The sequence below is a fragment of the Hyaena hyaena genome, unplaced genomic scaffold (genome assembly GCF_003009895.1).
Source record: "Hyaena hyaena isolate Hyena2069 unplaced genomic scaffold, ASM300989v1 scaffold_37, whole genome shotgun sequence".
NCBI classification, from domain to species: Eukaryota; Metazoa; Chordata; class Mammalia; order Carnivora; family Hyaenidae; genus Hyaena; species Hyaena hyaena.
In genome coordinates, this window is record NW_024080669.1 from 3233508 (window position 1) to 3250268 (window position 16761).

Here is a 16761-nt window from a genome sequence, read left to right on the forward strand (position 1 = left end):
GGGCACCTGGTCGGCTCAGTCGGTGCAACATGCAACTCTTGATCTTTGGGTCGTGAGTTCAAGCTCAATCGCAATTCTAATAAAAGAGAAACCATGCAGAAGTAAGCAGGAAAGATATCAGGGATGAAAGAAAGATAATAAATGACAGCTAAGCACAGAAGAGGCTCAGTATCACTAAACGTCAGGGAAAGTGAAACTTACAGCCACAGTGAGATATGGCTTCCCACCCACACACGTGGCAATTACCAAGCAAGCAGAAATAACAAGTGCTGGCGAGGATGTGGGGAGATTGGGCCCCTCTTGCACTGTCGGATGGAAAAGGGTGTGGCTGCTGTGAGAAACACTACAGGAGTTTCCTAAAAATTAAGAACAGAGACCATAGGGCCCAGCAATTCCACTGCTGGATATATGCCGAAAAGGAAAGCAGGGATTCAAGCAGATATGTGTACACCCACGTTCAGAGCAGCATTACTCATAAAAGTCAAAGGGTGCAAACAGCCCAAATGTCCACTGACGAACAAACGAATAAACAAAATATAGTACATATATACACTACAGTCGTGTGCAGTCTTGGCAAGGAATGAACTACTGACGCCTGCCTACAACATGGATGAAACGCGCAGACATTATACCAAGTAAAATCAGCCAGACACAGAAGGCTGAATATCGTGGGTCCACTGACTTGACCTTGAATAGGTTAATTAACAGAGATGGAAAGTAGGTTAGAGATTCCCAGGAACTGGGGGAAGGGTAGAATGGAAACAGGCTTTCCGTTTGGGAAGATGAAAAACTTCTGGAAATGGGTGGTGCTGATGCTTGCACAACACTGTGAATGTACTTCACGCCACTGAGCTGTATTATCTAAATATGGTTAAAATGATACATTTTACGTTATGTATGTTTTACCTGGGGGAAAAAACTTACAAAAAAATGTATAATTTCAGTGTGATAAAAGGAAGCATATGGAAAATTAAAAGACAGGAGACTGAGAGAAAATAGTAGAAACAGTAGTATAAGATTAATACACAGAAAAATCACTTTCACCTTGTCAACAAAAATAAAAAGCTGACAAAATGGCAAAGAATATAAATAAGCAAATAGCAAATAGATGGCCAGCTCAATTCTGAATGATTTGAGAAATGCAAATTTATATGATCAGGTATAGAGGTGCCTGGGTGGCTCAGTCAGTTAAGCATCTGACTTCAGCTCAGGTCATGATCTCACGGTTCGTGGTTTCAAGCCCCGCGTCAGGCTGTGCTGACAGCTTGGAGCCTGGAGCCTGCTTCAGATTCTATATCTCCCTCTCTCTCTGCCCCTCCCCTATTCATGCTCTGTTTCTGTCTCAATAATAAATAAACATCAAAAAAAACTTTTTAGTAAATGATCAGGTATAATTTCCCATACTTGGATTCACATTTTTTTGTATTGATCATTTTAGGGGGATTGACAATGTTTTAATTGATCATTCTTTTTAAGTAGGCTTCAAGCCCAATCCAGGGCTTGACCTCACAACCTTGAGATCAAGACCTAAGTTGAGATCAAGAGTCAGATGCTTACCCAACTGAGCCACCCAGGTACCCCTAACTGATAATATTATTAAATGAACAACCATATGTACCATTATTGGAGGGATTATTAACCTGTGGTGGAAGATAATTTATGATTAACTAGCAATATTTAAATTCTGCACATCTTTTAACACATCATTTCAAATTCTAGAATTTTTTTCTATTTTTTTTTAAATAGTTTACTGTCAAGTTTGTTTCCATATTAGAAATTTTTTCTGGGGCGCCTGGGTGGCTTAGTCGGTTAAGCGTCCGACTTTCGCTTAGGTCATGATCTCGCGGTTCGTGGGTTCGAGCCCCGTGTCGGGCTCTGTGCTGACTGCCAGCTCAGAGCCTGGAGCCTGTTTCGGTCTGCGACTCCCTCTCTCTCTGACCCTCCCCTGTTCACGCTGTCTCTCTCTCCCTCTCTCTCCTAGAAATAAATTGTCTCTCTCTCTCTCTCTCTCCTAGAAATAAATTAAAAAAAATTTTTTTTTTTAATCTATGAAGTACTAACATTCTCCTTCAAGTGCTATAGAAAGGAAGATTCAGTAAGTTTGCTTTTTAAAGACAAAAATCTATTGGGGTGGCTGGGTGGCTTAGTCGGTTAAGCGTCCGACTTTCGCTTAGGTCATGATCTCGCGGTTCGTGGGTTCGAGCCCCGCGTCGGGCTCTATGCTGACTGCCAGCTCAGAGCCTGGAGCCTGTTTCGGTCTGTGACTCCCTCTCTCTCTGACCCTCCCCTGCTCACGCTGTCTCTCTCTCTCTCTCCTAGAAATAAATAAAAATATTAAAAAAAAAAAAAAAAAGAGTCTCTTATGGTTTGCCTCCCTGCCTCTCTGTAGCTAGTTTTTCTCCTTCCCCTCCCCCATGGTCTTCTGTTAAGTTATTCAAGTTCCACGTGAGTGAGAACATATGGTATCTGTCCTTGTCTGACTGACTTATTTCACTCAGCATAATAGCCTCCAGTTCCATCATCAGATTCTTGATTTTGGCTCATGTCATGATCTCACGGGTTTGAGCCCTGCATCAGACTCTGCTGACATCGTGGAGCCTGCTTGGGATTCTCTCTCCCCCTCTTTCTCTGCCCCTCCCTCTCTCTCTCAGAATAAATAAGTAAACATTAAAAAATAAAGACACACATACAAGACCTCAGGCAACATGCTTACCCAAACGGAAGAAAACATCTGACTTCTCACCTGGTGTCAAATTCTCAGATGCCCGAAACAGAAAGAAAATGTGAACTCTGAAGATAAGTGTGTGAACTGACAGGTCAAGGCTGGTGTTGGACCTGGATAGAGACCCTCAAAAACTGGTTTGTTTTGCTTCATTTTTTGAGGGAGGGGGAGGGTGGAAAGGGAGAGGGAGAGAATCTTAAGCAGGCTCCACTCTCAGGACAGAGCCTGACATGGGGCTCAATCCCATGACCCTGGGATCATGACCTGAACCAAAATCAAGAGTCCAACACTCAGCCGATGAAACCACCCAGGTGCCCCAAAAACCCAAGCTTTAATACTAATTAACAGACACAAAATATGGCCATAGGCCTTCATGACTTTGGCAACTAGGAACAAGACCCTTGTGTACCACTGGGCACTGAAGGCTGCTCGCTCCATGAAGAGAAGAACCTAGTGGGCAAGGAGGCAATCCAGGTGCAGGCAGGCAAAATCAAATTTCATGAAAAACTAAAACCTCAAGATACATGTAGACACAGAATCCAAATTGTGGTAAGGGAATCTCAAGTCAGAAAAGTAATGTAAAAAGGTAGTCCTGAACCCACTGAAAAATCCTTGGCATAAAGCTATCATAAAGTCAGTCTACAACCTAGGACTAAGACACAGAAAATGACTCTACAGAAGATAGATTCCCCAAACTCACAATAATTAACAAACCCCATGGGAGACAGTTCACTGTGAAGGGAAATCAGCGCCAGTGAAGAGAAACATTGGCACACAAGGAAACTTGGCATAGTACAATAATCAAAAAAAGACTAAAATTAACTACATCTAAAATTACTGTAGGGATAAAAAGAGTAGAATCCATAATGAAAGAACAGAACTCAGAAAAAAAAAAAAAGAAAGAAAAGAAAACAGACATATTGAAAAGAGCAAAACTTGTAAGAATCGGTAGAATCATTAAATTAGGGACAGAAAGGGGATGAAGAGAGACAGGGGTCCTTAAAGTAAGAAAGCACCCCGAATCCAGAACTTGGGAGACAAAAATGAATCCAAACATGATATGCTGCAGTGAAATTACAAAACAACGAAGATAAAAGTAATAAAAACGTCCAGTGGGGGGAGAGGGAGAGGGGGCATTTTACTACCCACAAAGGAACAACAAATGAGACCAAGAAAACATGTCTTTTTAGCAAAACCATAAGTCAGAAGATAAGGTACATGATATCGTCCCGAGGGCTCCTCATACTCAACACACAACTCTGTACTCAACCAAACTGTTATTCAGAGTGAAACCAAAGTGATGAGGGACACAGAAGGCATAGACACATCTAGATATAAAACACATTGATAGAAAGGACACTCATAGAATGCTGTATCCAAAAATGAAAGACTATATTCTTATGGAGCATCCCAGGAACATTTACATGAACAGGGTCACTTACTGAGCCAGAAACCAGATCTCAACTTGTAACAAATAATAGAATGAATAAAGAAAACTGGAAATCAGGAATAATAAAATACCCAAACTCTATGTACCTCATCCCCTTCAAACTATTTTTTAGAACAAAGATACTTAACACAATTTTACAAAATCAAATCCGATAGTATATAATCATGACCAAGTGGGCTTTATCCCAGGAATGTTAAGGTCAGATTACCACTTGAAAAATCAATATGGGGGCGCCTGGGTGGCTTAGTCGGTTAAGCGTCCGACTTTCGCTTAGGTCATGATCTTGCGGTTCGTGGGTTCGAGCCCCGCGTCGGGCTCTGTGCTGACTGCCAGCTCAGAGCCTGGAGCCTGTTTCAGTCTGTGACTCCCTCTCTCTGACCCTCCCCTGCTCACGCTGTCTCTCTCTCTCTCTCCTAGAAATAAATAAAAACATTAAAAAAAAAATTTTTTTTAAAATAAAAAAAAAAAGAAAAATCAATATGACTCACCCTATTAAGACCGAAATAGAAAAAAAAAAAAAAAAATCACATGATCCTACTAATAGGTACAGGAAAAACATGGGGTAAAATCCAATATATTTCTGATTTAGCCCCTCAGCAAGCCAGGAATAGAAGGGGACCTCCTCATCCCGACAAAAGGCATTTACAAAAATCTCCAGCTTCCATCATACTGGATTCTTTAAGATAAGGAAAGAAACAAAAATGTCCGCTGTCACCACTTCTACTGTTAGAGGGTCTAGCCAGTGCAATAAGGAAAAACATAAAAATAAGAGGTACTCAGATTGGAAAGGAAGACGTAAAATGTCTTTTTCACGGAAGATGTGATCATGTCTATAGGAAATCCTATGGAATCTACAAAACTATTAGAACTAACAGAAGTGAATTGAGCAAGGATCCCAGCTATGAGACCAATGTACAAAAACGAATTTTATTTCTATATAAAAGCAACAGGCAATATGAAATTTTAACATATACCATTAAAAATATACCACCATTTAGGAATAAATCTAACAGGAGCACCTGGGTGGCTCAGTCGGTAAAGCATCTGACTTCGGCTCAGGTCCTGATCTCACAGTTCGTGGGTTTGAGCCCCGCATTGGGCACTGTGCTGACAGCTCAGAGCCTGGTGCCTGTTTTGGATTCTGTGTCTTCTCTCTCTCTGACCCTCCTCTGCTCACGCGGTCTCTCTCTCAGAAATAAATTAAAATTTTTTTTAATTTTTTAATTAAAAAAAAGGAGTAAATCTAACAAAATATGGGTAAGATGTGTACCCTAAAATCTATGAAACATTTCTTAGAGAAAAAAGTCACCCAAATATATGGAGACAGACCCTGCTCAGGGGTTGGAAGACTCCATATAGTTTTAGAGGTCAAGTCTTCTTAAAGTGATTTATTGATTCAGTGCAATTCCAATCAAAATCTCAAGGAGATTTTTTTTGTAGAAAATGACAAGCTGGTTCTCAAATTCATACGGAAGCACAGGGGACCTATAATACTACTTGGAAAATGGACAACAAAGTTGGAGGATTTACCCGACATGATTTCAAGATTTATAATAAAGCTACAGTTATGAAGACGATGTGTACAGTACTCGTTTTAAGACAGACAAACAGATCAATGGGAGAGAGCAGAGAGGCCAGAAGTAGACCCTTCACAGACATAAGAGACAATTTGGAAAAGAAACCTAAACACCTTTCGATATCAGAGTGGTTACATAAATCAGGATCTGTTAAAATTGTGGTACATCTACACATGGGAAAGAGTGATAAAAGACTAAGGGAGACGACATACTGACAGAGAAGAGCAACAGTGTACACAGTACAGCACTTATGGTTAATAAATAAAACCACGTGCATGGGGTGTGGGCTGTTTTTCAAAGGCCAGGAAGGAATTCACGAATTCATAGCAGTTACTCTTTGTATTGAAAGGGTAAAAGATGCATGTACATGTAAGTTTTAATGACTTGGGATATTTTTAAAAGCGAGAAACCATTCATGCTCCCCTACAGGCTGAGGGCACACTGGCCACCACTAGCAGGTACGTGCAGACGGTGGGCGCGAAGCCTGGCACACGGCTGGCCCAATAACCAATGACAGTTTCCTTCCTCCCACCCACCATTTTACTTTTTTTTTTTTTTTACAAATAGTTTATTGTCAAGTGGTTTCCATATAATACCCAGTGCTCAACCCTACAAGTGCCCTCCTCCACCATTTTACTTTTTACAAACACTGCATCCATTTATTTATTTGAGTATGTGTGCACTAAGATGTCACTATACTGATTCTATGTCTCATGTGGTGTTTTTTTTTTAATAAGAACTTCTTTAAACTCTTTTTTTTAATGTTTATTTTTTTGAGAGAGAGGGACAGAGCATGAGTGGGGGAGGCGGGCAGAGAGAGGAAGACACAGAATCCGAAGCAGGCTCCAGACTCCGAGTACAGAGCCCAAAGCGGGGCTCGAACTCACAAACCATGAGATCATGACCTGGGCTGAAGTCAGATGCTTAATGGACTGAGCCACCCAGGCTTAACGGACTGAGCTACCCAGGTGCCTCTCCTGTATGGTTTCTAATGAGAAAATGTATCCAAAAGTGAGCAGCACACATATATACAAACAAAAACAAAGGCCAAGAGGACCGAGATGCTTAGATAAGGCGAATGTGGGCATCAGGGTGGACCCGAGAAACAGAACAGAAACCGCTGTCCCACAAACCTACGCTACAAACGCAACCCTGAGTCCTCAGCACCTGGAGGAGTGTACAGTGCTGACACACCTCTCACAAGAGAGGTGTCATGAATCCGGAGGAGATCCGAGGAAACGCTGCTACAAAGATCGAGAGAGCAGGGAGCCGGCCACGTGAGGAGAGGCTGACGGGGTTCAGTATGAGTCTTCAGCGGGGATGAGTAAGGTCTCCCTTGCGGTCATTTTGAAGCATGGCCGACGCACTAAATGGTGTGGGTTAGGACAGAATAGGATACGTGGCGCGCAAACCCGCACAAGCGCAGCACAAGAGAGGACCCTGGAGACACGTGGGGACCAGCCGGGGACTTGGCACTGAAGCGGGAAGTGAACTTGCGGCACTCGCTTCAGGGAGCCGAGCTGGAGGCCTTGTGCACAACAGCCCACACGCACCCCCGACCCCGAGGGTGGGAGGTCCTCAGGAGGAGGAGACCCCAGCAGCCTCCTCCCCATCAGCCTGTTCCCCTGGGGCAACCTGAACGGGTCCACTCCGCATGTGCAGAGAGCTCAAAGTGAAACGGCACAGATGACCGAATCCGCAGACAGAAACCTATTCGTGAGCACAGGGCTCCAATTCAGGAGGTGTCGCCTCTTTAGCACCAGCATCCATTTAGGACCTGCTGGGGGACCTCAATATTGTCACTCTCAGTATCAGTCTGCAAAGGGCAACAGTGACACTTCGCCAGCGGGCGCAGAGCAGGTGCTGGTGCTACAGGATCTGATGCGAGGCAGCAGCTCTCAGGACCCTGGACATCGGTGCTGAACCCCTCACAGGGACCGTCACGTTGGCCTGATGCTCAGGCCCAATGCCTCAGGTGGCACAGCAGAGGAATGGCCCATTGCTGTCCCCATATCTGCGCAGGACAGGCTTCCGAAGGTGGCAAATTGGGGCGCCTCAGTCCGTTAAGGGTCCTGACTTCGGTTCAGCTCATCATCTCATGGTTTGGGAGTTCAAGCCCCATGTCAGGCTCTGTGCTGATGGCTCAGAGCCTGGAGCCTGCTTCAGATTCTGTGTCTCCCTCTCTCTATGACCCTCCCCTGCTCACACTCTTTCTCTCTCAAAAACAAACATTTTTTTAAAATTAAGAAAAATAATCAAGGTGGCAAATTAACGCTGACCTGCAGTGACAGGTGTGGGCTGCGTCCACGCTGACTTACCAGGGCTTCCACTCCACAGGCAGCGGGGCCACAATGCCCTCCCGCGCCAGCCACATCAGTTCTGGCTCCTTGATGGGATCAATACCAATCTCTCTGGCGAATTCAAGAATTTCTGCAGGAAGAGGTGGGACAATGAGAAAGTAACAAAGTAGGGGATGTGCATGGAAAAAAGGAAAATAATCACAATCAACCTTGTGAAACAATAAGAAATACACGTGTTGGTCTCCACCCCCAGCTCCTGTTTGTATCTGATCTTCAACCCGAGGTCCTGACACAGAGCTCCTAAAACGCTCGGAATTTCCCGAGTAACAGAAATCCCAATAAGGTGACTCTGGGTGGGCTCCCGGATGGGGGCTGGTCACCAGAAAGACAGAGCCATGATTAGAAGCTTGGAACTTTGTTTCACCTCAATCCTCTGGAAAGGGCTGGAAAATGAGTTAACGATCAATCGTGATTTGAAGAAGGCTCCATGAAAGTCCCTAAACTATGGCGCTTAGAGAGCTTCTGGGTTAGTGAGCGTACCCATGTGACCTCACCGTACGGATCTCTTCATCTGGCTGTTCAACTCTATCCTTTATCGTATCCTTTACTGTAGGGTAAACTGGTCAAGTTAAGTGTTTCCCTGAGTTCTGTGACCTGTTCTAGCAAATTATCAAACCTGAGGGGCAGGGGACTCTGATGTGTAGATCATTGGTCAGAAGTACCAGGGACAATCTGAGACTTGCAACTGATGTCTGAAGTTGGGAGAGTCTTGTGTGACTGAGCCCTTAGCCTGTGGGATCTGAAGCTCTCTCCAGGAAGATAGTGTCAGAACTGAGTTGAACTGGGGTGCTTAAGTGGCTCAGTCGGTTAAGTGTCCGACTTCAGCTCAGGTCATGATCTCGCAGTTCTTGAGTTCGAGCCCCGCGTCAGGCTCTGTTGGGCTCTGTGCTGACAGCTCAGGGCCTGGAGCCTGCTTTGGATTCTGGGTCTCCCTCTCTCTCTGACCCTCCCCTGCTCATGCTCTCTCTCTCAGAAATAAATTTTAGAAAACATTTAAAAAAATAAGAATACATTTAAAAAAATTATAAAATAACTTGACCTGGGGTGCCTGGGTGGCTCAGTCGGTTAAGCGTAAGACTTTGGCTCAGGTCACGATCTCACGATCTCACGATCTGGGAGTTCGAGCCCCACATCAGGCTCTGTGCTGACAGCTCAGAGCCTAGAGCCTGCTTCGGATTCTGTGTCTCCCTCTCTCTGCCCCTCCCTACTCATGCTCGCTCTGTCTCTCAAAAATAAATAAATGTTAAAAAAAAAAAAAAAAAAGAACTGAGTTGAATTGTAGGACACGCAACTAGTGTCAGAAGAAAACCATGCATCTGGTGCCAGCATTTTGAGTGCGAGAATAAAGGAAAAACAGGTTTTTTTCTAGACAACGTTTTTCCTACTTCACCTTTACTGTTCAAGTTTCCTTACGTGAGCAGGTGTTATGTCTCTAAATAAATAATAAACATACATAATTCTGTCTTCTTAACTTACAAATGGTACACCTGAACCCAGGCGTGCTATTCCCATACTCCAAGAATGTCATGTGAAGCGGAGAATGACCAAGGCAAAACAGTAAGACCAAGATGCCTGTGTGGCCGGGGCCTCAGGAAGGCACCCAGCGGCCGCAGCCAGAACCATCCTGACTGAGGGCAGCCTCGCCGGACACAAGCTCCAAACTCCTGGAGCAAAAGTGCTCGTCACTCAGTCAACAAGCATGGACTGAGCAACTAGAGAGGACTAAGCCCCTCGGGGACCTTACCAACGCATGAACAGAGTACAAACCGAGGGCTATGTGCCTTAATGGAGACACGCACCATGTGCCCCGGGAGCGGAGGGAAAGCAGTGACTTTTTCCACCCGGGCCAGGGGAGAGCTGAGCTGAGAAAGTGAGGGGATACTCGAGCAGCCTCGCTCTCCACTCCCAGAAGCCTCTACTCCATGAAGGGGCTTTTTCTTTTCCACTTCTGCGATGTCCTGTGGCCTCTAATACTTGTGCTGTACTCTCTGGGAGAGAAGCATGTAGAAAGCTCTTTTGCCAGAGCTCTGGAGGACAGGGGAGACCTATGTCCTGAGCTAAGAGCGGTCTTACCAGAGGGGAAAGACAGAGGAGCTGACCGCTACAAGGGGTCCCCAGACGCCCCAGGAATAAGGAAATAAGGACCGCGGGGGCATCAGTGCTCCAGCTGATGATAACCCAGGCCAGAAAGGTAAAGCCGGTATGGGTTCTCTCAACGGAGAAGGTGGAGGCGGGCATACCCGGGGACCAGAAAAGAAAAAGCACTTTTTCAAAGGACCAGCTGAAATCTGGCTAGCCAGAGTCTTACTCACAGATTTCACGAATAGCTCTGGAGTGCTTCCTATGTGCTGTGCGTAAGAGAAATGGTCTCCGCCCTCATCGAGTCTACATTCTAGTAGAGGAAACAACCAGTAAAGATGCAATCAGGGCACCTGGGGGACTCAGTCAGCAAAGTGTCCGACTCTTGATTTTGGCTCAGGTCATGATCTCAAGGTGTTGAGGTCAAGACCCACGTTGGGCTCCACGCTGGACGTGGAGCCTGCTCGAGATTCCCGGTCTCCCCCTCTCCCTCTGTCCCTCCCCCCAAACTCTCTTGTTCTCTCTCTAAAGAAAAAGATGAAGCAGTAGTAGTAGTAAACAGATAAATATACAAAGAATGAAAGCTTCTGATAAAGGTAACAAAGGAAGTAAACGACATATGAGAGACAGAACGTCAGGGTGGGGGGGGCGCTCCTTTAGAAAGGATGACGGGAAACCGGTCAGAATGGAACACGACTGAGGGCTGCAGGAGACAAGGGTGCTGGCCACACAGAGCCCCGGGGAAGGAACAGTGAGGCAGAAGAGCAGGTGCAAAGGCCCATGGCAAGCAGCAGCTTGGCCCATCTGGGGACTGTCAGAAACGCCATGCGACTGGCAGAGAGCCAGGGAGAGTGGCACCAGGGGACAGGGCCCTGCACACCCCACTGAAGGCGTTCTGCTGAGTATAGCGGAATACTACTAAAAGCAGAGTCCTGATAAGGTCTGCTTCACTCGGCAAGAACACCACTCTGGCGCAAGGTGGAGCCCCCGCCGCGAGGGGCAAGGGTGTAAACGGGGGTGGGGGGGGTGGTTACTAGGACACTGCCGACAGTCCAGGGAAAGAAATGGTGGCTTGAGCTTAGACTGTCTCAACTTGGACTGAGCAGAAGAAAGTTTTTATAAACATCCTTAGAACGTCATCAGGTCCCCATTCACAGAGCAAGCAAAAAAGGTAAAACACGTAAGAAATACACTGAGCAAGAAATGTGTGAAAACCCGCATGAGGAAAACTCTAGGTCATGAAGGACATGAAGAAAACACAAGTAGAAGGAATACCATGCTCTTGGGGAGGAGGGCTTAAGAGAGACGCCAACCCTCCCTAGGCTCATTCACAAACTGAACACAACTGTCTCCAAAATACTAACAGTTCTGGCCCACAGAGCCCTCCCCAGAACCAGACGAGGAGATTCTCAAGTTCCCAGGGAGATAAGACAAGATAACCAGGAAAACGTGGGTAGGGGGTACGGGGAAAGCCACAAGGGCGCATCAGCCCCGCCGGATAAGAGAATTTATTACGGAGCCTCGGGAACTAAGAGTACGGTGCTGGCGTGTGAACGGACAGTCCGGTGGAAGATAAGGAGGCAAAATACAGTCGCTGGCAGCTAGTCATTGGGGGAAAGACGGGCCCGCCATGAGCGGTGCGGGGACGTCCACACGAAAACACGAGAGGAGTGTTTATCCATGCAGTAGGGAAGGAAGGCTTTTCTGACTATATGACATTGCGAGGCCATGGGAGAATGGACTGATACATTTAACATAAAAATTTAAAAATTCATACAGCAAACAAATAAAAATCCTATGCTATATGCAAAGTCCGGGGGCTCTGGGAGTGCAAGGGTTCCTTCCCTCTCTCTAAACAGGCCTGCAAACTTCCTGAATTATGTGTCCAGGTCTCTGACACGTGACAATTTCAGAGGAATCATCGCCCCCCGATGTAGCACAGAGCTTCAAAGTGCAGGCCCTTGTGTTAGGATACCTGGGTGTGGGTCCCAGCTGCACTGCTCAGTACACCTGTGACTGGATGGAAATGACTGAACCTTTTCGTGCCTCAGTTTCCTCTTCTGTAGAATGGGAATGATAATAGTACCTAACTTGTGGAGTTGCTGCGAGGGTTGAAAAGGAAATACAGGTAAATTTCTTACCAGAGACCAGCACCCAGGAGCACTCAATATATTGTTATTATTGTTAATAACATGGTTGTTGTTTAAAAAAAAACAAAAAACACTGCTTTAGGGTTTTTTCTTAAGAAGCTGGGTTACCCTCGGCCTCAGGACACAATGTATTTCATGGTATCTTCTAATATATTTTCATTTATATTTTCTAAAGATGGACCTTTTTTTTTTTTCTTAAGAACTTATTTCCGAGTGACCTCTATACCTAACATGAGGTTTGAACTTACAACCAACCCTGAGATCAAGAGTCTCACACTCCACCAACTGAGCTGGTCCGGAGCACCTATATTTTCATTTAAAATTAATCGATGGTGCCCCCGGGCGGCTCAGTTAGTTAAGCATCCGTCTCTTGATTTCAGCTCAGGTCATGATCTCACAGTTCGTGGGATCAAGCCCCGTGTCAGGCTTTGTAGAGCCTGCTTGGAATTCTCTCTCTCCCTCTCTCTGCCCCTCCCACGCACTCTCTCTCTCTCTCTCTCAAAATAAACAAACATTTAAAAATACAATAATCAGGGGCGCCTGGATGGCTTAGTCGGTTAAGCGTCCGACTTTCACTTAGGTCACGATCTCGCGGTTCGTGGGTTCGAGCCCCGCGTCGGGCTCTGTGCTGACTGCCAGCTCAGAGCCTGGAGCCTATTTCAGAGTCTGTATCTCCCTCTCTCTCTGACCCTCCCCTGCTCACGCTGTCTCTCTCTCTCTCTCTCCTAGAAATAAATAAAAAATATTAAAAAAAAAAAAATACAATAATCATTGACCTAACCCAGGGTCAGCAAACTTTTTCCATAAAGGGCCAGACAGAAGTATTTTCAGCTTTGTGGGTGATAGGGTCCCTCTCACATCTCCTCAGCACTGCCCTTCTGCCATGAAAGCAGCCACAGACCATACATAAGCAAATAAGCACGGTTGTTTTCTAATAAAGCTCTACTAGAAGTTGAAGCCCATTAGTTACAGTTTTCCAGTCTCTGATCTAACCAAATATACCAAGCAGCCCCATACATGTACCACACTTTGTCTTGGAAGAACAAAATTAAATCAGTGAGAATTCCTGCCCTCAAACACCTATGACAGTACGCCCCAGGCCTCTTACCTTGCTCACTGGGGATATACGTCTCATCATAATCCTCCTCCAGAACCAGCTGGTCTCCTATGCGGATGGGTCTTCCGGCCATGATTGTTCTGGGCTCGAACACCTAGATCCCGAAGACCCCCATCCCAAGAGAAAATCAGTGACCAAGCTTAAAAGGAGAAAGACTGGAGCCAGGTCATGGAGCACCTGGGTCAGATCAGGCCCTGCAAGCCAACCTAGCGTTTTCCAGACTCCAGGGAGAGTGAAGGGTGGGGCCAATGGCTCAGAACTCGGCCCTTATAGGCTCTGCGGCTGGTCAAGTTTCCTGAGACACATTTCCCAAAGGCTCGCTGAATACTCAGTGGGTCACAAAAGATCTGGAGTTTGATTTCATACCATGGTGCCCCCCCCCCCCATACCAACATATTCCAGTGCGGCCACAGTGTCTCACACACATCCCTATTTGCACTAACAATGCCCTCGGGGAGTGTTTGCTCTAGCAGTAGTGCATGCACAACTTCAACAGCAAAAGGCAGAAGGCAAAGAAAAAACCACCCTGCTCTGCAGGTACTCAGAGAGAAGTAATATATTCCCACTGAAGGGGCAAAAGCAGGCTTCCTAAGGAGCCGGGTGCCAAAGGCAGACAAGGGCCGTGTTCGTGGAGGGAGCTTTGCTGGCGGAGGGGACGTCGGGTGCAGGGGGGTGTTCTGGAGTACTGGGTGCAGCATGCGAGCCCGGGCCGGCGTGGAAAGCTAGGTCGTGGAGAGCCTTGTAGACCATGCGAAACTCTCGACTCTCCCCTGCGGCAAAGGAGAGCCGCTGAGGGCTTTGGCGAGATAAAGTGGCACACGGTGGCCTTCTTTCAGGATGTGAACTGTGGCAGGGGTGGACGGCAGGACTAGAGAAACGAGGCTGGTGTCAGGAAAAGCAGGGGGGAGGCTACTGTCCGGGTGAAAGACGAGGAGGGCTCAAACTAGGGCGGAAGCAGAGAGAATAGGGCAGGGCAGACGCTGTGAGGGCAGGGTTAACAGGAGGGGATGGGGGGGCGGGGGGGGGGGCAAGAGTCCAGCTTGAATCTAAGATTTCTAGCTTCAAGGATGGGACGGCGTCAAATTCTTCAACTGACAAGCTGGTGCCGTTCCCCGCTCCTCCCTTCCAGGTCACAACTCTCCCCGATGGCAGCTCCCGCACTGAGGCTCCCAGCGACGCAGAGGCAGGTCCCCCTGTAAAGTGGCTGCTGGAGCGCGTCCCCCAACCGAGAAGGCATTGCCACGCTGGTGTGACTAACGGGAGTCTAGAGGAGCAGGGCCTGACCTCCTCAGCTGTCCCTGTTCCGCCCTGAGCAACAAGCACACACAGCCCCCTTACAGCAGGTGAAGTGAGCAGAAAGGCCCTGTCATCAAAATGGAGGTGGGGGGGCGCCTGGGGGGCTCAGTCGGTTAGGCGGCCGACCTTTGGCTCAGGTCAGGATCTCACGGTCCCTGAGTTCGAGCCCCGCGTCAGGCACTGTGCTGACAGCTCAGAGTCTGGAGCCTGCTTCGGATTCTGTGTCTCCCTCTCTCTCTCTGCCCCTCCCCTGCTCATGCTCTGTCTCTCTCTCAAAGAAATAAACAAACATTGGAAAAAAAGATTTTTTTAAAAAAAGGAGGTTGGGATGTGTCCTGTAATGAGTCCTCAGGAAGTGGCCAGGTCTGGCGGCTCTAAATCTGTCCCAAGATTGCTAGAGAGGGACTCCTGACAAACAGCAAAGGGTATGTGAGGGACTGTATGTGAGGATATGTGTGGCCCTTGCTGGACCCTGAGCGATGACAGATGGGCCAGGAAGGTACCTTGCCTTACGACTCCTAAGAGACGGCTCCCTCCGTCAGGCCGCCGGAGCCAGGGAGTGAGGGAGGCTCTGCGCCTCTCATTCCCACCACGACACCTCCAAGCAGGAACTTCGTGTCTTAGGAAGAAGGGCTAATGGGAGCAGCCTCTCCTCTACAGGACATAAACCCAGCTAGGGCTCTGTGCCCTGCCCTGAGAGCCCGTAATGTTACACACACACACACACGAGCAGGGCCACCAACCCTGAGAAAGCAGAGCAGAAAAGCACCCAGAACGGAAGGAGAAGGGGAAAGAATCCCTGGGGGCGGAGGGATCCCTAGCGGCCTGAACAGCAGGGCTAGCCAACGTTCAACCCAACAGGCTGTGACCTCTCACAGGACATCGCAGCGACCGCCACCGAGCATCTGAGAAAGGTCTCATATCCCTAGACACACCCCATTTCCAGAAAGCATGGGGCAGGTGACATCTCTCTGTGGCAGGATGCCCACTAGCTACACTGAAATGCCAGGAAGAGCCTCGAAAACCCAAATTCATGGGTCACTCAAATATCAAATCTTCTGCCAAAAAAGATGAAGATGCGAGCTGGGCTACCTTCTGCCTCTTTTCTTTGCCTTGCCGGGCTTCAGATGTGCGTAAGGGCAGGAACTATAGGAAGGAGGAGGCGGTCGGAAGAGAAATCATGCGCATTTAATGGCTGCTAGAGATCACTTGTTCATTCGAGAAATATTTATCGAGCACCTAAGTTCACCTTTTTTTTTTAAATGTTTATTTATTTTTGAGAGAGAGTGTGGGGGAGGTGCAGAGAGAGCGAGGGGACAGAGGATCTGAGGTGGGCTCCGTGCTGACAGCAGCGAGCCTGACGTGGGGCTCGAACTCCCGAACCACAAGATCATGACCTAAACCGAAGTCTGACGCTCAACCGACTGAGCCCCCCAGGGGCGCCCCTAAGTGTACCCTGGGCTGGGCACTGGAGATGCAACGGGGAATAAAAACACCTGCACGCTAACAGAGCATGCATACATGCACATTTGCATAAGTAGGATTCCCTGTATAATTACTTCTTCCACTCTGTCTGAACAAGTATAAAGAAAGTTCAGCAAAGGAAAGGAAAGATTTCCTGGAGAAGGCGCTGGAAAAAGGTGGAAAACACTGGAAGTGATTAGGTAGTGGTAACTGAACACAGGTTTGGGAACAGTACTGGCTTTGAATCCCAGCTCTGCCACTTACAGCTGGTCAAGGCGCCTCAGTTTTCTCATCTCTAAAATGGAGAGAACAATGTCTACTGCCAAGGTGTGTGAGAATTAAATTATCCAGTACATGGAAAATATTTGAAACACAGTAAAATCTCAACAAGTGTGAGTCGTTGTTGTTATTACTACTTACATATATGAAAGGCTTATTCTACATTGTTCCATAGGGCAGATCTAATACCAGGGAACATAAGTTAAGGCCATTCAGACATTCAGTGACCACTTACTGAACACCTACCATGGGCTGGCACTGTGCTAA

At 47.1% G+C, this 16761-nt stretch overlaps 1 protein-coding gene across 9 annotated transcripts in view; it reads right to left on the reverse strand.

Annotated features, from left to right (window-relative positions):
* Positions 1 to 16761, reverse strand: part of CEP164 (centrosomal protein 164) — a 66431-nt gene that overhangs the window by 47250 nt on the left and 2420 nt on the right. For all 9 annotated transcript variants that reach the window (XM_039229308.1, XM_039229307.1, XM_039229302.1 and 6 more), the window contains exons 2-3: positions 13447 to 13549; positions 8068 to 8179 (exon numbers count right to left, since the gene is read on the reverse strand). In XM_039229308.1, coding sequence (XP_039085239.1) covers positions 8068 to 8179; positions 13447 to 13528 — 194 coding nt within the window. In that variant the 5' untranslated portion in view covers positions 13529 to 13549. The remainder of the gene's footprint in view (positions 1 to 8067; positions 8180 to 13446; positions 13550 to 16761) is intronic.